The following is a 26,216-nucleotide window of genomic DNA, read 5'->3' as shown; positions in this document are numbered from 1 at the left end:
TCTGACGGGCCATCCAATCATATCATATACACTATTGGTTGTTGTTTATGTCAAATTGTGTTTTTATAATTTCGGAAATAAAACAAACAAAACCTTTGGATACGAATACGATAGCTACAGATATTATGCATGATATAAAGAGCTTAAATTCTTTTAATAACCATATTTATAGCATCTATCAGCATTAAAATTTCTTCCCGGTTCTGAAATAAATTTCTGATAGATTTCTCTTACCTACTAGATCTTAGTCAATATTATTTTTTCATACAGTGGATCCACCAAAAAAGCAATGTGCAATTCATGTGCTGACCTTGCTTTGACATCGGGTATTTCCACTGATCTCTATAAATCAGTGGGTATTTCCACATGACGCGTATGGCAAGCCGTTTGTGTAAAAACTAGATAAACTCTGTTTTTCTCAAATAACTGTTCTTTTTTCAGAAAAACTATGTTTATCTCAGATAAACACAGTTTTTCTCAAGAAAAACTAAGTTCTTCTTGAAAAACTAAGTTTATGAGTTGATAAACTTAGTTTATCTGTGAAAAGCTGTGTTTATCAGTTGATAAGCACGGTTTTTCAGATAATCTCGGTTTATCTGAGAAAAACAGAGTTTATCTAGTTTTTACACAAACGGTTTGCCATAGACATGATAGACGCGGGAATCCCAGCTGGGATTCCCCACATGCTAGAATCCCCACTTAAGCTTGCGATATGACATTGTGCGCATATTAATGTGGTCTCACAAAAGGACCTACATTTTGCAAAATACTGTACTATACCGTATTGTGATTTGAATACTATATTGCGTGTAGCTGTTCATGGCGTAACGTAAGTATTGCAATGTGCGTATGTATCTTATGTTCCAGTTTCACTGATTCGTGTAGGCCTATCTTCTATTTATCCCAGATCTTGAGCTTGAAAGAAGACAACCAGTGCGTTTAGTATCTGCATCATCTTGAAGCAGCACTTACTCTGGAAGAATTAGAATAACCATCGTGATAAAATGTTGCTAATGCACTTTGGTCACGGTTTTTTTTAGTGTATCAGTATACTATTGCGAAGTAGATTTTAAGCCTATAAAGTCAGGGCGTAACAATGGTCGGTGGCAGGGGGGGGGGATTTTTTTATTGTACCCTGAGCATTAGGGCGAAGCTCAATGTGTGATAAGTAAAATAGAGGTAGCACAGCATGGCACGTGCACGAGCGAGAAAAAAATACCTTTCCATGAGAATCTAACTTTGAGATTGATTTTGATATGGTATTCAGAAAATAACATCATGTTTTACACCTTCCTTTCATTTTTTCTTTGTTGTTCTCGGTTGTAGAACTTTTGGGGCAGTACTATACTTTCCCGTTGAAATCCGCCAAGGGGGCAGCTTGCCCCCCCGCCTGTTACGCCACTGTATAAAGCTATATCATTCGCCCCGCCCCCTATTTTTCAAGTAGTCAAAGAGGGAGGGATGAAGAAGGAAAAAATGACGCAGAATAGGAGAAAAGAATCAGGAGGGGTTTGCGTCGTGCTAGGCCTAAGTCTGTATGAGAAAACACGACATCAAGCTCCCCCCTCCCTTTAAAGCAACAAAGCGAATAATACTTGATATACTATAATGATTTATTCAATTCAATTCAATTTATTCAAATTCCATTCAATAAAAAACACAAGATACAATATCAGAAAAATACATAATTGATAAGAAAGCAATTAAACATACATGAATACAAAATGAAATTTGGGAGACTGCAAAAGACCGAAAGGTCTTGACGAGGCAGACCCCGAGTGCCATCATGGCGATACAAATATTGACATATTAGAAATGAGGACATGAAGGGGAAAAAAGTACAGATGTCCTACCCCCCCCCCAATCGGGAACTGGAAACCAGTGTAACAATTATAAATTATCTAAATACACTTTAAGAAAAAAATTCATGAGTCATATGATGATATGATATGTTTTTTTAGCTTACGTTTGAAAGAAGAAAGCGAAGAACATTCTTTTATTTTACGAGGCAGTGAGTGCCAAACATCGGGTCCTCTATGTCTGATGGATTTATAAGCAAGTACTGTTTTGGGATTACTAAGATGAAAATTGTTGGAACTTCTGGTATTGTGTTCATGAACCTGGGTATTACGTATAAACATTGAATTAAAATTGCTTGGAACCAAGTGATTAGCATAATTGAACATAAAGTTTGCAGTTTGTAAGATATTGATATCAGATATTTTTAATATGTTCAGTTTTTTGAAAATTGGATCAGTATGGGCTAAGTAAGGAGAACTTGTGCAAATTCTTATGGCTCTTTTCTGCAATAACAGTAAGGAATTAACGTTTCTTTTGGTTCCACAACCCCAAGCAATATTAGCATAAGATAAATAAGATAATATGAAAGAATTGTACAATAGTATAATAGACTTTGGCATTAACGTATCTTTTAGTTTGAACATAATACCAATAATTCTAGAAATATGAGTTCTTAGATGCTGAAAATGCAAATTCCAGTTTAAATGTTGATCAAGAATAACACCAAGAAATTTAACATTAGTTTTCCTTTCAATTATGGTATTGTCTATTAAGATTTGGCTCTGGTCTTCCATAATGTTTTTGTTTGTGTTGTGAAATATAACATAATTTGTTTTACTGAGGTTGAGAGATAACTTATTACATTGTAGCCAGTTAGTTAATTTACGTAATTCTACATTGATGGTGTTTATCATTTTGTTAAAATCATAATGAGAATATAGCAGTGTCGTATCATCTGCAAATAACACATAACTAAGCTTTTCAGAAGACTTTACAATGTCGTTCATATATATTATAAAGAGAAGCGGCCCAAGTATGGATCCTTGTGGGACGCCACACTGGAGCTCTAAAATTTGTGATTTATGAACATCGACCTCAGTGTATTGAATTCTATTTTTTAAATAATCTCTAAACCATGCCAGAGGCGTACCCCTTATGCCATAACATTCAAGTTTATGTATTAAAATTGAGTGATCGAGCGTGTCGAACGCTTTTGAAAGGTCCAAAAATAATCCGGTTATATATTGTTTTTTTGCAAGGGAGTTAGTTATTCTATCATATAAATCCAAAACTGCTAATTCCGTTGAATGATGTCTCCTAAAACCATATTGGGCGGTGCAAAGTAAATTGTTTTTGTCTAAAAAATTATATACCTGGTTATGGATTATTCTTTCTAAGATTTTAGATAAAGAGGGTAAAATAGATATGGGTCGGTAATTTTCACATTGGATCCGATTTCCCTTTTTAAATATTGGTACGACGCGTGCTAATTTGAAAGAATTCGGATAGCACCCAAGAGACAATGATAAATTGAAAATATGACAAAGTGGATCTGCTATAAAGAAAATTATTTGTTTTAAGATAAATGAGTTGATATCGTCATGCCCACAAGTTTTGGTATTTTTAAGGGATTTTACTATGGATATAACTTCGTGTGGTCTTACGGGTTTGAAAAATATCGAGTTTTCAGCTCGTTCAGGTAAAAAATCTTTAAAAGAGTGCTCATTGGTTGTAAAAGTTTTTGATAAAGTTGGACCTATGTTTACAAAATATTTATTTAAGATGTTTACAATTTTCTGTGGGTCACTAGTCTTTTCTTTTTCAGAGTACATTTCTTTTGTGAATTCTGTTCTTTTACCCCTGCCTAAGATATTGTTTAAGATGGACCAGGTAGCAGACATATTTCCCGACACTCTTTTAAGTTTATTTGTATAATACATTTTGCGTGATGCTCTAATAATGGCTGTTAGTTTGTTACGATAAGCCTTAAATTTATTATGTTGGACGGCATTGCTAGGATTGCGTATATACAACTTATATAATCGATCCTTTTTTCGAATAGAATTCATTATTGCATTGGTAATCCAAGGATTATGAATATTATTTTTTCTTTTCTTTTTGAGCAAACAAGGTATATTTTTATCATAATATTCCTTAAATTTTTGAAGAAAAAGTTCATATGCTATGTTCACACCATGTGTTACTTGAAATACATCTGACCAGGTTTCTTTTATAAGATCGATTTTAAGGGAGTTTATATTTTCGACTGAATAATTTCTATTAAAGTATTCATTAGATTCATATCGTTTCCCTTGTGTTTTTCTTGATATTGTAAAAATAGGAAGGTGATCTGATACATCATAGTATAAAATACCACTTTGAAAATCTTCTACAATATTTGTGAAAATGTTATCTAAAAGCGTTGCGGATGTCGGGGATACTCTGGTAGGTTTGTCTATTAATGGATAGAGGGCGTAACTATTCAATAACGATATGAAAGTATTATAAGACTTGTCATTTTTTGAAAGTAAGTTTATATTAAAGTCGCCCATTAGATATATATGTTTGCCGCCTTTCGAAAAATTACTGATACATGATTCTAATTGATGAGTAAATGAATCAATATTCGTACCGGGTGGGCGATATGCTACGCCTACAATTACATTTTTACATTTAACATTGGAAATTTCCACAAAAAGCATCTCAAAGTCTGGTGATTCGGACAGAGGGGTCATTAATTGAAAGGAAATATTTTCTTTTACATATAATACTACACCTCCTCCACGTCCATGTAATCTGTCATAACGTAACATCTGATAACCTTCCATGTTAAATAAAGTAGGAGAATTAGGGTTTAACCATGATTCACTTACTCCAATGATGGAAAATGAATTGTTTAGGGATTTAAGTAGATTAGATACATTGTCAAAGTTGCGACTTAAACTCCGGGCATTTAAGTGTAGTAAGCTGAAATAAGACTCGTCGTTACAATTATGACAGGAGTTAAGCTCGTCGGGTAAATAATAGTGGCATTCATTGGATTTCAGTTCTTCGTCAGATAAAGACATGTTTAAAGACTCAGTCATTTAATGATTTACGTTGCTCGTTCATGCAATATACTACTAAAGTTAAGTCACTGGCATTGATATCTAACGACATGTTCTTAAAGTGGTAATGGCAAATGTTACAATGTGAATTTGAAAGAGTAAATACATGGGAAAAACATCTACAGAAGCCCATTAAAGATCTAGTACAGAATATGTACACACAAGGCAAAAATAGAAACAAATATAATTGTTGAAAAATAAAATAGAATATAAGAGTATAAAACAATTATAGACTTGTATAGCGTATAAACAATTTGGATAATCTGGAGGAAAATTCGTCAATTTTGAGTTTGCCTTCAGCAAATATATAGAAACATGATAAATATGCATAATGAAATGATATGTTGATATGACATTTGATTGGACTGTAATTAAGAAAACATAAATTTATCGGGTTGAAGTTGTACTGTGACATACAAGGAGTTATTCAGACATGTCGATGGAGAATATAAAATTACAATCTTTGTATGTATGCGTACATTAATGTTAAGTTGTAAATATAATATGGTTTTATTTAAACAACAGTTTCGTGAATATTACATATAGAAGGGTATTTGATATAACACAGTTTTTAAGGATCTACTAGGAATATACAAACTGTAGCGTTTGTAGAGTTTATAAGGCAAGAAGGTCACTATCTCTAAAGATTTGTTTCTTCATTGAAGTGTTAGGATCTGTTGTTTTCACTGAGGCGATAACACGGCCATCACTTGTCCATGCCGCGTTTACATTTTTGTGTTGGCTTGTCTTCTTGAGGAGTTTTAGGGTTGTCAGTGTCAAATCTTCTTGAATAGAAATTCCACTCCCTTTCAATGTCTTTTTCGCTTTCATAAATTGCGCCTTCTGTTTGTAAGAACACAATTTCACGATTCACGATTATTCATTTTTTTTATTGAATGAAACTTGAATTTGTTCATACTGGAATATTGATAATTATTTATACACAGTAATTAATGTTGAATTAATGTTGTACTAAATGTTTTTATATTGAAATGAAATTTTTGAATTGTTTGTATGAAATATTGACTACACACATCTGATATAAACCCTTTGGAGGCAATACAGTAATTTTTAGGAATTGATATATCAATTATACTACATGCATTTTATTGTAATAATACCCACCTGTTACACAAGAAACATCTAGGCTTACAGTGAGAACAGACTTGCCTCCAGCATTGAAGGCAACACGCAGTGAGTTGGCCAAAGTTGCATACAAGTTGAGAAAAGAAAAGAAGCTGTCTACAAAAATAACGGTTAATTGTTGGAGCGAAAGTGGTCCTCTACAGAGAAAAAGGTACCCAGAAATGGGAAATACATAAAGAATAGCGGTCCTGCATTCACGGTCTTCATTTTGTTTACAATTACAGAGAACAAAATTCAAGTTCATTTATTTTATTGAACACAAAGTGCTACTAACATTGGAAATGAACACACAACTTTTTATCAGTTGTTTTGATACTGATATATACCTGCTCTATATACTGTAATGATTAGATTTTTTCTGCCACATTGTGGTTTCTCCCTCCAGTAATATTCGTTAATTTTGTAAACATGTTAAAGGGGGGGGGGTGTTAGCTCCTTTAAGGTTTCATGTCTTTGACATGTTCCTCATGTTAAGCATTCGATCAGTCACACGTGTCTTAATTTTTTCACATTTATTAATGTATTTGTTTGTGTACAAGTGTTACACATTTAAAATTTCTTTGTATATTGTTTTTATGTACATAGTTTGCCTTTGCCAAAGATGTTCTTTTTATAGTTCTCTTGCGTCAGCTGAAAGCAAAACAAATTCCAAGTGTTGGAAAACAAGTACTGTTAAGGCAGTTGCTCAATGTATAATTTTGAAATTTACATTAGCATTTGTAACGATACTTTAGGAATGGTGTCCGCAACAGTGGAAAGTTATATGTAGGCTTCTATATGTTACAGGTGCAAGCCAAGGCAATACATCTGACACCTGTCGTAAGTTCATGTAGGTTGCAGGGGCGGATCCAGCCTTCGCCAATAGGGGGGCCGGAATTTTTTCCAGCCATATTTTTTCCGATCGGCCGCTCGAAGATGATTTTTGGTTTCTTTGAATGGATATAGTCCTAATAGTCACTTCTATTCTTATGAATAAATGTAAATATAAAATATCATAATCCTCGTTTATATAATGCGAGCGCGAAGCGCGAGCTAATTTTTTTTGGGGAAATTTTATGTATATTTTCCTAAAATTTTGATCATTCTGCATTTATGGGCAATGTTTGTTATCCCGAAAAAGATGTGTATGCAAATACTACGAACGTGAAGTGCGAGCAGAAATGAACTGATGGAAAAGGTACCTGTTAAAGACTGCTTGCAGTTAGCAATGCAATGCGTTACATAATTTGAAAAATCAAATAATGCGATTGCGAAGCGCGAGCTGAAAATTTTTGACATTTTTACCAAAGGAATGGAAATTTAAGCACTTTTTGTAACTTAAACAGAATAGGTATAACTAAACAATTGATGCGAACGCAGCGCAAGCAGAAAATTTCGAGATTTAGACCTACTGAATGAGACACTTTATTCAAGTTTGTAAATCATGAAAAGGATGAGTGAGTGGGGGTCTTCCTTACATTAATAATGCGAGCGCAGAGCGCGAGCAGAAAAGATACCTGTTAAGGACTGCTTGCACTTAGCCATGAAAACGTTACATATTTCAACAGTCAAATAATGCGAGCGCGAGGCGCGAGCTGAAAGATTTTGACATTTCTACATAAAAAATGTAAAAATCTAATCAATTTGTTTTAATCGTGAACAGAATAGGTATATAACGAAACAATTGATGCAAGCGCGAAGCGCAAGCGGAAAAAAATGATTCACTCTACTCCTGTTTTGTAAATCATGAAAATAGTGAGTAATAGGGAATCTTCCTGCACTAACAATGCGAGCACAAAGCGCGAGCAGAAAAATTTTGACATTGTGATCTGAAACTTATGGAAGCTTAAAAGTGCCACCGAGATGTTGAGATAATTATCTCGGGAAGTCGACATCTTGATAGCAAAAGATAAGATGACGAGATCCTGGATCTCATCATGTCGACATCTTTTAGAAGAGATGATGAGATGACAAGATCCCGGATCTCATCATGTTGACATCTTGTAGAAGAGATGATGAGATGACAAGATCCCGGATCTCATCATGTCAACATCTTTTAGAAGAGATGTTGAGATGACAAGATCCCGGATCTCATCATGTTGACATCTTTTAGAAGAGATGATGAGATGACAAGATCCCGGATCTCATCATGTTGACATCTTTTAGAAGAGATGATGAGATGACAAGATCCCGGATCTCATCATGTTGACATCTTGTAGAAGAGATGATGAGATGACAAGATCCCGGATCTCATCATGTCAACATCTTTTAGAAGAGATGTTGAGATGACAAGATCCCGGATCTCATCATGTCGACATCTTTTAGAAGAGATGATGAGATGACAAGATCCTGGATCTCATCATGTTGACATCTTTTGGAAGAGATGATGAGATGACAAGATCCCGGATCTCATCATGTTGACATCTTGTAGAAGAGATGATGAGATGACAAGATCCTGGATCTCATCATGTTGACATCTTGTAGAAGAGATGATGAGATGACAAGATCCCGGATCTCATCATGTTGACATCTTGTAGAAGAGATGATGAGATGACAAGATCCTGGATCTCATCATGTTGACATCTTTTAGAAGAGATGATGAGATGACAAGATCCCGGATCTCATCATGTTGACATCTTGTAGAAGAGATGATGAGATGACAAGATCCTGGATCTCATCATGTTGACATCTTTTAGAAGAGATGATGAGATGACAAGATCCCGGATCTCGTCATGACGACATCTTTTAGAAGAGATGATGAGATGACAAGATCCCGGATCTCGTCATGTCGACATCTTTTAGATGAGATAATCTGACAAGATGCTTGCACCTGCACGCATTAACACCGACAGGAATTTGGTTGATATTCGATTTTCGATATTCAAACTGTGAAGTTGGGTCGATATTCAAACGCTTGTGAATTTGGTTAATTTTCGATATTCAAAATTAGGGGCTTTCAAAGCTAAATAGGGGGTTTAACAGGTGCAGCACATCTCGGGCAACCATAAATACACTGGCTTGCCCTATTACGAGGACATTTAGGGGACAAGGTCAGGGAATAAAAGTGCATGAAATTTTTAATTTTTGATTTTTTTTTCGAGGGACCCCTAGAGATATCCCGACGGCTTAGCCAGAGTAACCACGTATCTGAACTTGTAGAACTCGACTCGGGCAACCAGATAAACACTAGCTTGACCCGGTGCATGCACATTTAGGGGGCTCAAATTAACAAAATTAAAGGGAATAAAGGGCTATTTAGAGCATTTTTTAACTAAAAAAGTATTTTTTCAAGAGGCCGGCCCCAGGGATATCCCGACGGCCTAGCCATGGTAGCCACGTATCCTAACTTGTAGAATTCGACTCGGGCAACCAGATAAACACTAGCTTGACTAGCTTGACCCGGTGCATGCACATTTAGGGGGCAACTCGGTAAAGCATCTCATGAGCAGATCTTAATCTATTATACTCAGTCCTCATTCCTCCGCCAATAAAATATTCCGAAAGCTGAGTGACACATGTATTTTTCTTTTATTTGCACAAAATATGTTTAGTGGTTGCCCATTCTTTGTTTTTAGAATCAGTCTAATCATTACACATACTCTTCATTGTAATCAGTTTACAAAATTAAAAAAAATGAGAATTGGTTGGGTCGAATGAATATATTTAACCTTTTGTTGTAGATCGTCATATCTTGGAGAAAAGATGTCGACGTATATCGATAGAAAACGTATTGTCAAAATATAAAATATGAGTATAAAGCTCCTTTAATCTTTGAATGATTGTCATGAGACATTTTCTTTTGCATATGTATCTTTCAATTCAATTAACCAGCAAGGAGTAATACCCCTCCAATAAAACTTTCATGAACGAAAATGTCTCTTCTAGACAATATCATGTGACTAATTTCAAAGCTCTTGATTGATTGATCGACTAAATTTCCAAAGCGACTATCACATAATTAGAATTTAATTTCAAAATCATTTTAAAAGGCCAAAATTTTCTAGCTCGCTTCGCTCGCTTGCGACTTTTTCAAATTATTCCACATTTGCTATGTTGTCGTGCCTTAGCATATTTCGTTTATTATCCGCAACTGCGTTGAACTTAATATAATTGTGGTGTATGTACCCGCGATATGATAAAAAAAATTGGCCATCTGCAATATTTAAAAATATCACGAGGTTCCGGGGGCTCCGCCCCAGACCAGTGGCGCCACCGAATGGGGAGGCCCCAGTGAGTTCCCCCCCCCCCCGAAATTTGAAGAAAAAAGTGTGTTGTAAACGTCATAATTCTCCAAAAATGTTTTTTGTTCTTTAAATTTTAAATTTTTTTTCCTCCATTCAAAATGTTGCTCGCGCTACACGCTCGCAGTTATTAATGATTGAGATAAGTAAATTATCTGTTCACATGGGGCTTAAAAATCATATGTTATTAGAGTTTTCATTATTCTTTTTAGCGAGATACATATCCTGCGTATTCATAATTTTCATAAATGAAATATTTTCAGCTAATTAGATAGCCATTCAGTTCATGATTAGTATTACAAAAAGTGCTTAGAACGTCCAGGTATCATCCCGGATATCAAAAATTTTCAGCTCGCGCTTCGCGCTTGCATTATTTATTTGGTGAGATATCATCTTTATGACCCGATCAATGCAAACAGCTAATCCTTAACAGGTCCCTTTTCAATTCAGTATAGGGACTACATTTTCGAGCTCCTCACTCGATTTTTAAAAAATTGTGTGTCACCACCCCCGGCCCCAAAATGTTTGTTTTTCCTCCTCCTAGGTTAAAAAAACTTGGTGCCATCATTGCCCCGGACCCGATCCGCATAGCACTCCCCCCTCAAAAAAAAATATGATGTCATTTTCTGCATACCATGTCAAAATCAATCTCAAAGTTAAAGGTGATTTTTTTTGTCTCGCTCACTTCGCTCGCCTGAGATTTATTATGAAGCAAATTTTTGCTGCGTGCGCCATGGTGTGTCCTCTCTTTTTTGTCCTTATCACGCATTGAGCTTCGCCCTTATGCTCGGGGCATGATTATAAAATATCCTGTTCATACAATGATACGATCAACCCATCCGTTCTCCCTTTCCTTTCTCTCCCTTCCCCCCCTTTCTTTCCTATTTCCCCCTTTCGCTTCTTTCTCTTTTTTTCTATCTATCCTTGTTTTTTTACTGTACCCATTGGCGGTACAAGGGATGGGGAAAAAGTCAGGACCGTGGTTCCCCATGCTTGAAATAGCCCTATATTCCTTTAATTTTGTTAATTTGAGCCCCCAAAATTTGCATGCGTCAGATGAAGCTAGTGCAAATCTGGTTGCCCGGGTCAAGATCTACAAGTTAGGATACCTGGTTGTCCCGGCTATAGGCCGTTTGGATATCTTGGGGGGCCACTTAAAAAAATCACTTTATTAATATAAAAAATGCTTGATATAGCCCAATATTCCTTTATTTTAGTTAATTTTAGCCCTCAAAATGCGCATGCACCTGATCAAGCTAGTGTTTATCTGGTTGCACGGGTCACGTTCAACAAGTTAGGATGCCTGTTTGCCCCGGCTAGGCCGTTGGATATCTCTGGGGGCCCCTTGAAAAATATACTTTTTTAAATTAAAAAAGATGCTCTAAATAGCCCTTTATTCCCTTTAATTTTGTTAATTTGAGCCCCCTAAATGTGCATGCGCCGGGTCAAGCTAGTGTTTATCTGGTTGCCCGAGTCGAGTTCTACAAGTCAAGATACGTGGTTACCCTGGCTAAGCCGTCGGGATATCCCTAGGGGTCCCTCGAAAAAAAAAAATTAAAAATCTCATGCCCTTTTCTTCACTGACCTTGTCCCCTAAATGTCCTCGTACTAGGGCAAGCCAGTGTATTTATGGTTGCCCGAGATGTGCTGCACCTGTTAAACTCCCCTATTTAGCTTTGAAAGCCCCTAATTTTGAATATCGAAAATTAACCAAATTCACACGCGTTTGAATATCGACCCAACTTCACAGTTTGAATATCGAAAATCGAATATCAACCAACTTCCTGTCGGTGTTAATGCGTGCAGGTGCAAGCATCTTGTCAGATCATCTCATCTAAAAGATGTCGACATGACGAGATCCGGGATCTTGTCATCTCATCATCTCTTCTAAAAGATGTCGTCATGACGAGATCCGGGATCTTGTCATCTCATCATCTCTTCTACAAGATGTCAACATGATGAGATCCGGGATCTTGTCATCTCATCATCTCTTCTACAAGATGTCAACATGATGAGATCCAGGATCTTGTCATCTCATCATCTCTTCTACAAGATGTCAACATGATGAGATCCGGGATCTTATCATCTCATCATCTCTTCTAAAAGATGTCAACATGATGAGATCTGGGATCTTGTCATCTCATCATCTCTTCTAAAAGATGTCAACATGATGAGATCCAGGCCCTTGTCATCTCATCATCTCTTCTACAAGATGTCAACATGATGAGATCCGGGATCTTGTCATCTCAACATCTCTTCTAAAGATGTTGACATGATGAGATCCAGGATCTTGTCATCTCATCATCTCTTCTAAAAGATGTCAACATGATGAGATCCAGGATCTTGTCATCTCATCATCTCTTCTAAAAGATGTCAACATGATGAGATCCAGGATCTTGTCATCTCATCATCTCTTCTACAAGATGTCAACATGATGAGATCCGGGATCTTGTCATCTCATCATCTCTTCCAAAAGATGTCAACATGATGAGATCCAGGATCTTGTCATCTCATCATCTCTTCTAAAAGATGTCAACATGATGAGATCCGGGATCTTGTCATCTCAACATCTCTTCTAAAAGATGTTGACATGATGAGATCCGGGATCTTGTCATCTCATCATCTCTTCTAAAAGATGTTGACATGATGAGATCCAGGATCTTGTCATCTCATCATCTCTTCTCAAAGATGTCGACATGATGAGATCCAGGATCTCGTCATCTTATCTTTTGCTATCAAGATGTCGACTTCCCGAGATAATTATCTCAACATCTCGGTGGCACTTTTAAGCTTCCATAGAAACTGGATAATGATTTTAATGAAGAACAAGTTGAGTATCTGAACAAACATGCGCGTGCGTGTTTCATATTTAGACCTAGAATCTAGGCATTCTAAATACACTCTTATCATGATACTCTGATCTGAAAAAAAGAGTCAATATCAGCTCTGTATTTCAAGCACTGTAGGAAAAAAATGAGGTGGATATATGAATCGCACTTAATAAAGAACAGATATTTTTCATTATCATTACTTTGAATTCTAACATAGGATCCATGGACATCCTTAGGACATGCATATGAAAATGACTATCTCCCTATTCCTCTTGCTAAGCGGGAGATGAAACAAAAGGGACAAATGAATTATCAAATTAATATCTTATTCATAAATCTGATGACATTATGGCCTGAAAATTGGACATTCCAAGCACTTTCGTAATAATAAATAGGATGCATCAGTTAATATATTTTAACCATTAATGCGAGTGCAAATCGAAAGCCAAAATTTTTGGTAAAATGTCATGGAAACGGGATTTTAAGAGGTTTGTTGTATAATCAATATTAAGACATACATAACTCGCCAATCAAAATGCGAGCGTGTAGCACTAGCTGGTACGTTTTGACAATCAGACAGGAAAAGGGACATTTTGAAAACTTGATGGAATACACGAAAATAATAGGTACTTGACAAATCAAATTTTGCGAGCGCGCAGCGCGAGCAGAAATTGTTTATATTCAGATCATATAATACAAATTTTTAGAGAGCACTTTTTAAAAATCAATTTTTAAATCAAACAAAATTGCGAAAGTTCGTTTTCCGAGCTGAAATATATTTGTATCAATTTGTAAATCAAACAAAATTTCAAGTTCAAAATTTGATATTTTAAGCTCCATATTGAGCAAGATAATGTAAATCACCTTAAACGCAATGCGAGCGCGAAGCGCGAGCGAAAATTTTATTATAGGGAAACGAAAGATTATTTTCCAAGTCCCCCCCTCATCTTATTTCATTCAATCGTCTTCGTCCTCTTATGTTTCCCCTTCTTTTTTCCTCTCTTTTCCCTTCTTTTTCTTTTTTTCTCTCTTTCCCCCTTTTTTCTTTTTTTTGCTCCGCCAATAGGGGGGGGGGGGGGGGCCGGGCCCCTCGGCCCCCCCCTGGATCCGCCTATGGGTTGCACCGTTATGTGTTTGTGGATTGGTACATGTACATGTATATCAAAGTTACAGATATGATACTTGCTATGGGTTGTGAAACGAGCGTTAACTTTTTGTCTCTGAATGTGAGAGGTCTAAGATCAGGGTTTCGGAGGCAGAAGGTATTTAGTTGGTTACGAGAAAAAGATATAGACATTGCTCTCCTACAAGAAACATATAGTTCAGAAGACGTAGAAAGTAGTTGGTCTTCAGAATGGGGCAGTGATGTACTCTTTTGTCACGGATCTCCTCATAGTAGTGGGATCACTTATCAATTCAAAACTAGATTATAAAATCATTTCCAAACATGTTTCAGGTAATGGTAGATATTTGATTTTAAGAATTATTATAGACGGCAATGAATTTATAATTTGTAACGTTTATGCACCAACAGCTGATAAGAAACATGAACAAAAAATATTTTTGATCATTTATTATGTACCTTAAATTCTTTTGATGACATTGCGACCACTCCTCTTTTAATTGGGGGCGATTTTAACGTGATTTTAAACGTGAATGTTGACAGACAAGGTGGTCATCCAACACCTCGCAAGCACTAATCGGTCAACTTCAAAAATTACAGAGTGATTTAGATGTCATTATATGGCGTGTACGTAACCCTATCAGGGGTAAATATACTTGGAAACAATTGCGGCCTTTATTCCAAAGTAGATTAGATATTTGGTTTGTCTCCGAGACCCTGCAGGATTATATTAGTAAGGTAGATATGATACCCGGAGTGGGTTCTGATCATTTGGCTATTATTTTAGAATTTAAAGTACAAGAAGAAACAAGATGTAATGCTATGAATTGGAAATTTAATAACACCCTATGCGACGATGAAGTGTTTTGTTCTGAAATGACGAAAAATTTAGATCTGTGGATTAAAGATATTTCACAATTTGATGATATGAGAATAGGTTGGGAATTTCTCAAGTATAATATTCGCATATTTTCACGTAAATACAGTATTGAAAAGGCACGGAAAAGGAAAGAAAGGCGAAGAGAACTGGAAAACAGGCTATAAAGGTTGCAGTTTCTGTTGGATTCCGAGGGTGAAAAGCATGTTGAGGAATATAAAAAGATTGAAAGCGAATATGAGTCTTATTTAGATTATATAACACAGGGCATCATATTAAGGTCTAAAGCAAATTGGATGGAATTTGGGGAGAAAAATACTAATTTTTTTCTTAATTTAGAAAAGGCCACAAAAATAAATCATCAAGTTTTAAGCTGAAGCAAGGCGATTCCATACTTACAGTTTATGAAAAATATTAATTCCGAAATAAAATCATTCGATACACAATTATATAAAAAGCCTGATGTCGACTCGAGGCAAAACTCCTTATTCTTAGGACAAGAAAATATTCCAGTTACCCTCGGACGCCAAGAGTAAATGTGACTTGCCGTTAGCGTTAGAGGAATGTACATCATCCCTATTACTTATGTCAAAAAAACAAGTCACCGGGAAACGACGGTTTAATGGTTGAGTTCTATCGCAAGTTCTGGGGTAAAATTGGACAGCTTTTGGTAGATAATCTCAACTACAGTTTTCAGCAAGGTCGCTTTCTAGTTCACAAAGACAAGGTTTAATTACTCTCATACCAAAGAAAGGTAAAGACAAAATGTTAATCGAAAATTACCGACCCATCATTCTAGTGAATGTTGATTTGAAAATTGGTTCTAAAGCTCTTGCAGAAAGATTAAAGAAAGTTCTACCGGATCTGATTCACCCTGATCAGGTAGCATTTATAAAGGACAGATTTATTGGAGAAGCTGTCAGGACGCTCTTTTCTTTTCCGACTTGAAAAAATATTCCCGGAACATTATTAAGTTCCAAAAGGCGTTCGATTCACAAGACTATTCTTTTTTGTTGAACGTCCTCCGATCATTCAATTTTGGAGAAGGATTTAGTAATTTTATTAAAGTTTTATATACCAATTTAGAAAGCGCGGTAATGAATCGGGGTCTGTCATCGGGTTATTTTCCCGTTGAAAGAGGTGTTAGGCAGGGGGACCCATTGAGTCCCTATTTATTTGTTTTAGCTATAGAAACATTTGCTATAAATATTCGTGAAAACAAGACAAATTATAACATGGTTTAAAAATATCTGACAAGTTAGAATTGAAATTGTCAATGTACGCGGACGACATAACGGTTTTCCTTTCAGACAATATTTCATTTAGACATATTTTGAATACACTTCAGAATTTCCGAAAGGAATCATCACTCTCTATCAATATTTTCAAAACAAAGGCAATGTGGATAGGAGCCTGTAAAGATAATCAACATTCACTAGAGAATATTCAGTTTGAGAAGTCTTTGACAATTCTTGGAGTAGATATAGCATATTCACCCAATGTTTTTTCTGTACAATTGCAAAGAACACTTGATAAAATTAGAGTACAAACAGTTGAATTTATGGAAAGCTCGTCATTTATCCTTAATAGGCAAAATACAAATTGTCAAAACCTTTGCTTTTTCGCAATTACTTTACCTTGCAAGTTTGTCAAAAATCCCAGATTATTATATAAAAGAAGTTAATAAGTTAGTTTTTGGGTTCATTTGGAACGGCCCTGACAGGATCAAAAGGGAGATACTTGTCAAGCAGTATGAAGACGGGGGGCTCAAAATGATATGTTTAAAATCTCTTTTACAAGTGCAAAAAGTCAAGTGGATACAAAGAGTTTTTACATCCAATTCAAAGGGATGGAAGATTATTCTGTTGACACTGCTTCAAGATGTAGGTGGTGACTTTATATTCCATTGTAATTATGATCTTAATATTTTAAACTTGACAATTCCTGAATGGTATAAAAATTTCATGATTAGTTGGAGCACAGTATTTCAAAAAAACATTAAGATATGTTACCAAATACTATGGAATAACAGATGTATATTACAAAATGGAAAATCTTTTTATAAGCCAGAGATAAAAAACAAAGGTTTTGTTAAGGTGTCACATATGTTGGATGAGTATGGCAGACCATTAAGATGGAAAGATGCCAAAAATAAAGGCTTAACATTTGTTGAATACTTTCTGCTTCTCGACTGTTACAAGTTTATGCCATCAAAATGGAAATTATTTTTTCTATCTCAAAACTTTCATCCCATTGTCGACAACATTTCATTGATTCCAACTTTAACTATTGATGGCATCACTAGAGAAGTAAAAGGTGTACCAAAGTATATTTTTTACACATTTTGTATGAAGGAAAATAACCCATCAATTTCAAATATATTTACACGTTTAAAAGACACCTATGGGTTTCAACAAGAAGAAGTAAGAGAACTCTTAAAACTACCTCTACGTACTACTATAGATACGAGACTTCGAGCTTTACAATTCAAGATTCTTAATAATTTGATTCCTACCAAGGTTTCGTTATTCCGTATTAAAAAGGTATTACGGATACACTTTGTACATTTTGTAAAGTATCACCAGAGACTCTAGTGCATCTTTTTTATTCTTGCCATGTCGTTAACCAATTTTGGAATAATGTTGATACACTTTTTGCTTCACTAGATCTTCCTGATTTCCTCTCAGAAAGTTATGTTCTTTTTGGTACCTGTAAGCCCCAAATGCCAAATTCCCAGAAATATATTTATATTGAACTTTCTGCTCCTGTCAGGTAAACAATATATTTTTAGATGTCGATGTGATGAAACAAAACCTACTCTCTCCCATTTTTGTAACTTTCTTTTATCATTTGAAACTGTTGAACATACCATAGCACAAAGTAAATGCAAATTAGAAAAACATGATGGCAAGTGGGCTATCATTCTGAATACTTTAAAGAGGCGATATAAAGCAGAAGGCTATTTTTGTTATGTTTATTTTTTTATAGGCTAAGTGCCTGATTTTTTGTTGTTGTTGTAAACAAACATATATGTTTTCTTATTTTATACTATTTTGCATGTTAGACATATTATTTTATATGCAAATGTCATCTGAACTTTAATATGTGATCCATTATACCATGAATGTTTTATTATGTATATTTTGATGAAAAGGATCAATAAAACATGAATTACAATATATACATATATTATTGTAATTAAATTTTAAACTGGTAGTAATGAAATATTCATATACACATTCAATTTAATACAGTAACTTTTTAGAATAAGTATGCATTTATTATTGGAGTTAAAATGTTTGAATTGTTTGAAATGAAATATATTGATTACACACATGTAATTTTTTTTGAGACAATACAATAATTTTAGGAATTCATTTTGTTAATACTTCATGCTTTTATTATTGGAATGAAATTTCGAAATGCTAAACTGATTGTAAGAAATATTGATTACACACATCTAATTTAATTCTTTTTGATGACAAAACAGTATAGCTTTTAGGATTTAATATGTCAATACTTCTTTTTATTTAATTGGAATGAAATTTTAAACTGTAGTGAAATGTTGATAACACACATGTATTTTAAACCTCGTTAGAGGCAGAACAGTAACTTTTTGGAATTAATGTTAATACTTCACGCTTTTAATCATTGGAATGATTTTTTTAAATATATATATTGATTAATAGTTATTTCTATATAGTAAATCTTGAATTAAGGTGTTACGGTAATACTACATGTATTTTCATTGGAATAAAATTATGAATTGCAATTAATAAATTATTTGATTAGTTATTTTCTACTGAATTTCATGCTGCATGTATTGGAATGGAACTTGGAATTCAAAACCACTCAAACGAAACCAATGTATTTTTTTTTTAAATAGAAGTTAGGTCATGAGATGAGCTTCCTAATACTACACATTTAATTGAGAATATTTTTTGAATTTTGAAATAATTCAGCTGTATATCAGAGGGACATTTTTTTTGGGAGGGGGACGCGCTGTATATTCAGCGGTTTCCTTTCCTCGATCTCCTCGTCATTAATGTTCCCTTGCCCCGCACCATCTAATATTGGAGCGTCGTGGCCCAGTGGATTAGTCTCCGGACTTTGAAACAGAGAGTCTTGGGTTCAAATCCCAGCCATTGCGTAGTTTCCTTCAGCAATGAATTCATCCACAGTGTGCTGCACTCGATCCAGGTGAGATAAATGGGTACCGGCAGGAAGTAATTCCTCGAAAAGCTGTGTGCACCTGAATAGGGATCCTAGCTTAGCCGGGGTAATAATAATGGTAGGGCCCGCTGGTAGAACAGTTTTCGGAACTGAAGTGGCTACCCTGAGTAAATCGTTATTATTATTATTATAGTGTGAGGATTTTTAATGCCCATAATATGTTTTTTATTTTGATGTTGTCCAACACGGTTAAATTAATGAATTTTTCTTTCCATTTTCATTAATAATAGATGAACACATCCCTATCTTCGAGTGAAATCATTCTCTTGCAGAGTCCGACCGGTACTATGGTAGGCTACGTCTTCGTTATTTATCATTTTCACGTTCAGACAATATGAAATCAAAGTGTTTTGAACACATTAAAGATCTGTAAACTTTACAACATATATAATTTGATTGGGTGCATGTTTTCAATTATAGTTGTAGTAGGAATAATTGTATTCAGATACTCATTTATTCGAAAGCTATGCAGACGACGAATTCACCCAATTAATGATTTCAATGCCATATTCAAGGGGGTTTTACGTGCTTGATCTGTTGATGTATATGTCCTATTCATCATGTTCATATTTCTTTTTTTTTCATTATCATAGTCGTTCAATAATATTGTAATTTTTACCACAAGCACATTGGCTAATATCTCTGACGACTATTTGTTTGTTGATTGTGTCGTTCCATTTCAACTTTTGATGATCTCCATTTTCTCCGCCAGACGACCCCGACACCGTATCACTTTGACCCTGCCTCTCAGCAGGTGATCAACTCCTTACCTTCCAAACACTTGAGCCATCGTCAAGCCTCAGAAGCTATTAATGCTGCAGCTGGTAGGATTGCTTCTTCTACTGAACAAGGTCGTACTTCAATGAGGAATGGACTGACTTATGATCAGTTCCTTGCTGGTAAATAACTTATGATACAGAATTAAATGTGGACTGTAAGAAGGCAAGATAGTTTTGAAATAAAGGAATGAATATACGATATTGTAAGGTCGTTCTAAAAGCTCAGGATGAGAATAAAAGGTGTCATGCTTTGGTATTTCTTGGTGAAGAAATGGAATCAAGGCCCGTGAGGCACTTACATTGACGAGTGGATACCTGTGCGACAAAAAAAAAACGCGTATAAAGGATGTCTTTTCAAGATAGGGCACGTTACGTACGTAACGTGGTAAGGGTGTCAAAAACACTAAAATAATGAAAAAAGGTATCTATTTCGCTAGGAAAGCTACGTGTTAAGGTTCATATTTGTGAGGGTAAAAACTAAAATATAAAAGATGTACTTTTTGCCCCAACACTAGTCCAACATTACGTGTTCAGAGTATGAGGGGTGGGAGGTGGGGCCGTACTAAAAGCTAAATGATGTAGCCAAGTAAAACCAAGGTCGGAACATTAGAATATCGCTGTACTTGTTTAGGGGTTCTATTCAGGGAATACTTCATACTATGTCCAGAGAATCGGTTTGTTTCCAATACTTGTTAAGGGTAGGGTTTTACACGCCAATACTTGTTAAGGGGTGCATTTTCAGAATGTGGAAAATACGTGTTTAGGGTGCTTTTCGAGACCCCATGATCGCGCATGGTATCCACTCGTCAATGGAAGGCCCCCCCCCCCTCGGAATCAAAGTATATGGATAAGTCGTTGTTCTGTTTTAGCCATGAAAAACTGAAAGCGGAATCAAGCTCTGCGGTTTTGTTAAAAAAAAAACGCGAATTCAAAGAATTCAAAGTAAACCATCATTAGCATAATGGCAAGCCATTGGTGTCGATCTAAATTCCGGGGGCTGTTTTGTTCTCTTGTGAGGGATTTTTTTTAGTTTGGGCGGAGGTCAGTGGTGGTGATGAGTCTAACTGATTTTAAGATGCTGCGTGTGAGGGAAGCTAGTGAGCCCCAAAATGGCAATTTTCAAACCTCAATAAATAATTTTTTTGTAACAGATTTTGACGTGATATGTGTTTTAAATATTCTTTTGTATGGATTTTGTTTTAAAACATCATTATTAAACATACTGTATGTATTTGTTATTTTGTAATTTTGCTGTAAATGTTCTATTCTGTTTTAATTTTTCTTACTGTTCTCTGTGATAAAGGCCGATGACTTTATTGGAAATTGCCAAAGAGCCCAAAACAAGGTCAGCGTGCATGGAAAATATATATTTTGTTATTAGAATGACAGTGAAAATGGAAACATCACTGGACTGTACTTTTATGAGAAATTCGACGTCACCTTTTTGTTTCACCAGGTCTTTTATACAGCGAAGAAACAATGTTAGTGAGTCAGTTCATGTACTTCGACTATGTGATGTTTAATCCTGAGCCTCAATCACCACCTCGAGCTAACATGACATCTGGTCGTGCTTTCCTTACTAATCATCGTCTTCTTCTCCTATCAGCTGAGGTTTATCAAGGTTTGGATAGCATGTTACTATAATTTTAATGACCTTAAATTAGCTTACAAACTTGGCCTATGATGTTTCGTTACTGTTCGTTAAGTGCACATGAAACTCGGGTCCAATTTAAAGGCCTGGTCACACCGCCCGAGCGTTGTTGGAGCGGTCGTGGAGCGGAGAGAAAAAAAATCATCACCGCTTGCTACCGTTCACCATTTTCGATTTCGATTGTTTTTATTGTCTCACCTGCATAGCAGAGTGAGACTATAGGCGCCGCTCTTCCGACGGCGGCGGCGGCGTCAACATAAAATCTTAACCTAAGGTTAAGTTTTTGAAATGACATCATAACTTAGAAAGTATATGGACCTAGTTCATGAAACTTGGCCATAAGATTAATCAAGTATTACTGAACATCCTATTAGAGTTTCATGGCACATGACCAAGGTCAAAGGTCATTTAGGGTCAATGAACTTGGACCATCTTTGGGGAATCAACATCAAAATCTTAACCCGAGGTTAAGTTTTTGAAATGTCATCATAAATTAGAAAATATATGGACCTAGTTCATTATAAACTTGGACATAAGGTTAATCAAGTATCACTGAACATCCTGCATGAGTTTCACGTCACATGACCAAGGTCAAAGGTCATTTAGGGTCAATGAACTTTGGCCGAATTGGGGATATCTGTTGAATTCCCATCATAACTTTAAAAGTTTATGGATCTGATTCATGAAACTTGGACATAATAGTAATCAAGCATCACTGAAAATTTTGTGCAAGTTTCAGGTCTCATGATTAAGGTCAAAGGTCATTTAGGGTCAATGAACTTTGGCCGAATCGGGGGTATCTGTTGAATTACCATCATAATTTGAAAGTTTATTGGTCTAGTTCATTAGACTTGGACATTAGAGTAATCAAGTATCACTGAACATCCTGTGCGAGTTTCAGGTCACATGACCAAGGTCAAAGGTCAATGAACTTTTGCCGAATTGGGTGTATCTGTTGAATTACCATCATAACTTTGAAAGTTTATGGATCTGATTCATGAAACTTGTACAAGTATCACTGAACATCCTGTTCGAGTTTCAGGTCACATGATCAAGGTCAAAGGTCATGTAAGGTCAATGAACTTTGGCCATGTTGGGGTTTTTTGTTGAATAACCATCATATCTCTGTAAGTTTATTGGTCCAGTTCATAAAAAGTGGACATAAGAGTAACCATGTATCACTGAACATCTTGTGCGAGTTAGAGTAGTATTCAAAGTCAGCACTGCTGCTATATTGAACCACGTGATGCAGGTGAGACGGCCAGAGGCATTCCACTTGTTACATATAAGTGCCCTTTTGGGCTTGACTTTGCCGCCCCAAATGGAAATACGTTCTGCCGCCCCTGCTACTCTTATCTGCCCTTTTAATGATGACTTAACATTTAGTCTCACCTTACAATTGTCTGCGATCATATTTTTGAATGAAACATCGTTAAATTAAAATGAGAATATCCAGACACGAAATATCTTGTTTACTGTGCAATATTTTCAAAATAATGCACCTTATGTTCAAATTAATGACTTTGATATAACCTCCTTAAGAGATTAGAGTGAATGAAATATCTATAATCACAGTGATGTCATAATAATCGAACGGTCTCCTATGATTTGAAACCAATTTGGCATGAACACTTACACCAACTTAGTCTTGCAATTATGATAAAAAATGTTTATGTTGCTATTTGAATAGATATATTTGGATAATATTATAACCTTTTAATTGATTCAGGTCTGAGCTTGGTAACTTTGACCCCTGGTCAGGACAAGAAACCTTCAGGTTACACGATCACAGGAAAGGCTTCAGATATTCTTCATTATCAGAGTATCCCATTGATCAATATCCACAGTGTGGAGTTGAATGCATCAGTTGGTGTCCAGTCTGTCGAGACTGTCATGGGATTACGGCCATGTTGCTGTCTGGCTCTGTGTAGCTGTACAGGGGTAAGAGTTGTTCATTTTATAGATCAAGGAGGTAACTCCTTGATTAGAGGACAATCAGTAGCATATTGGATGATTACTTCCCGAGACAATTAAGGAGAATGCAGTCAAAGCATATGCACCCCTTCCGATACAAGAGTTTTTACTTTTTTTTCCGCTCCCCAGAAAATGACATTCAATGATTTCAGTCCGGTATCAAATCTCTATACTCAATCAATACTGCAGCCTATACCTACAATCCTCGACCAATCTTCATCTTGCACGTCGCTATATTGCTTTCGCAACTCGGTTCTATTTTGTTTTCATTATTTCTATAGATGGACGATTGTCTGAAGAGCTGGTCATCAACTTCACAGTCTCAAGGAGTTAGTACAAACGAAAGAGTGTTGACCATCGGAGTTACAATGCCTCCATGGAATCACCGTTACATGATCAAACTTCATCTCAACGGCGGTGTTCCGATGGCCTTGGTCAAGGAATATATCGTTGCATTCTCTCGTTTTGCACCCAATATCACCACCAAGGCCCAATCTGCTGCTTTCTAGGTCACTATATAAAGTGCATTCAGTTGTTGTCATGGCAAATAGTTTAAGCAGTTTTCACAGTCAGTCGTTTTGGCAATTTCATATAGTCCAAGTTCCAATCAATATTGAAACAAGTCATTATATAGGGAAGTTCACCCGACCAAAAGTTGATTGTAAAAAGTAACAAATTTTTTTTTTTTAAATATATTGGTGAGGGTTAAAGGAAAATCCATCAAAGAATAAAAAAGTTATAATTTCAATTATTTGATTTGTGACGTCATATGCGAGCATCTTTCTTACATATCATATGGTAAAAAAAATCAAAGAAATGTCATTTTCTAAAAAAAAAAATGAAAACGTTTATTACTGTACCTTCAATGTATTAATAGACAAATCATTTCACACCCTTTCCTAAAAAGAAAACAACAATAAGTCATCTCGAACCATTACAAATTTGTGAATTTATGCATTTTATATCATATGATAATGGGGTAGCTGCTCGTTCATGACGTCACAAATCCAAAACTTAAAACTGATAACTATCTTAATCTTTAATGGATTTTTCTCAAACGGTCATAAATATCTTTTAAATATTTTTTTTTCTATTTTTATAACAAACTTTTCTTTAGGGTGAACTTCCCTCTATGAAAAGCATAATGCCACCATGACGCAAGGAATTCTTGTAGAACCATAATCATCATAAACGGTATACTCAATTGTCAGGAAAAAAGGTGTCACAAGAATTTTGAAGAGGCATGTTTCATGATTCCTTAATAGGAAATATGAAGCAAATTTAAGATGAAAGACCATGAAAATCACTATTTCACTCTCGTAACAGAATTCTAAAACGCTTGGAAACAATTACAACAAGTATATGCAAATTGCATGTATATATATTTCTTGTGGCTATAGCCCATCAGTTGTTTTAAAGGATATCTTTATCGTTTAATGCCATTTGGGCCGCGGCCCACAACAGTGAGAAGCTCCAGAGTAGGGAGAACAAAAAATAGGGGGGGGAAGCAGAAAAAAAATCCGCTATTTTCTGTTGGCCAATTTTATAGCGATGCACGAGTGCCATTGACTAGTCTGCTTGGCAAACCCTTCACTCGAGTTAAGGGTCTGAATGTGCAGCCTACTCATGCCTTGTGTACTGAAGGCTCTCTGGAACAGCAAGTTTTGTATATGCTAGTCTTTGCATGGAGGCACAATTGTTGATCAAAGTTCCAATCAGGGTCTGTGCTTGCAGACTAGCCATTGACGGGGTACCAAAAAGAAGACACGCCTCTCAATATCTTTGCGAAACGTAATTACCGAATCCTCCTGAGCCGTGTGAACGGAAGATGATTCTAGCGTCATTGCAATTTGGCATTGCAATTAAGCATTCAAATGACGCAAAATGCGAACGTGTGAAATCCCTCAATAAGCACGTTTAAGTGTATTATGTGCATGGTTTCATCTAATTTAGAAGTGAACCTCATGTTCATGCATATTGAATGTGTATGTAGTTAAATGTCGCCCATTTACCGGATATTTGCAAATGCAGATTAATTTTAAAACTGTTTGTTTCGAATGTACTTCAGAGCTTGTGTTCAAATTTCACGAAACATTATTTTCACCAAAATTGGCGTTTTCTTAAAATTTTGGTCGGTGGGCCTCGAAGAAAAAAATCTGAGAGTCAAAATGGTCCTCGTGTAAAAAAAAGGATGAGAAGCAGGCTGGTGTATATACATAAGTATTTTGTCAACATACAAAAGTAGTGCGGAAACATAACCACAATATTTGTAAATATTATAGGAAATACGCATCATAAAAAGGCGGTAGACTGCATTGAGCTTACAATTATTAAATACCCAGTAATCCTAATATATGCTTTCATCCAATTGTCACGAAGTTGGTATTCGTGCTAGTTTAAGTTATCTACATGCAGTCTCCCACAAATTAAGCAACAACCCCCCCAAAATATGGTAGTATTGCATTTCTACATCAC

At 35.7% G+C, this 26,216-nt stretch overlaps 1 protein-coding gene across 1 annotated transcript; it reads left to right on the top strand.

Moving 5' to 3' along the window:
- The first annotated feature begins 680 nt into the window (after positions 1-680).
- LOC121419264 lies at positions 681-24,422 on the top strand. Its single transcript, XM_041613650.1, has 6 exons — positions 681-829; positions 19,568-19,627; positions 20,050-20,236; positions 21,573-21,737; positions 23,497-23,708; positions 24,023-24,422. Exons 2-6 carry the CDS (start codon positions 19,568-19,570, stop codon positions 24,248-24,250), a joined length of 852 nt encoding a protein of 283 aa, XP_041469584.1. The 5' UTR covers positions 681-829; the 3' UTR covers positions 24,251-24,422.
- The last annotated feature ends 1,794 nt before the right edge of the window (positions 24,423-26,216 follow it).

The sequence above is a fragment of the Lytechinus variegatus genome, chromosome 7 (assembly GCF_018143015.1).
Source record: "Lytechinus variegatus isolate NC3 chromosome 7, Lvar_3.0, whole genome shotgun sequence".
NCBI lineage: Eukaryota > Metazoa > Echinodermata > Echinoidea > Temnopleuroida > Toxopneustidae > Lytechinus > Lytechinus variegatus.
The sequence above is the reverse complement of the archived record's forward strand: the minus strand, read 5'-3'. Positions and strand labels throughout refer to the sequence as shown.

Coding starts and splice junctions, on each gene's coding strand:
- LOC121419264 (XM_041613650.1), top strand. CDS start 19,568: ATGAACACATCCCTATCTTCGAGTGAAATCATTCTCTTGCAGAGTCCG. Junction 19,628..20,049: donor AGAGTCCGACCGGTACTATG/GTAGGCTACGTC, acceptor TTTCTCCGCCAG/ACGACCCCGACACCGTATCA. Junction 20,237..21,572: donor TTATGATCAGTTCCTTGCTG/GTAAATAACTTA, acceptor TTGTTTCACCAG/GTCTTTTATACAGCGAAGAA.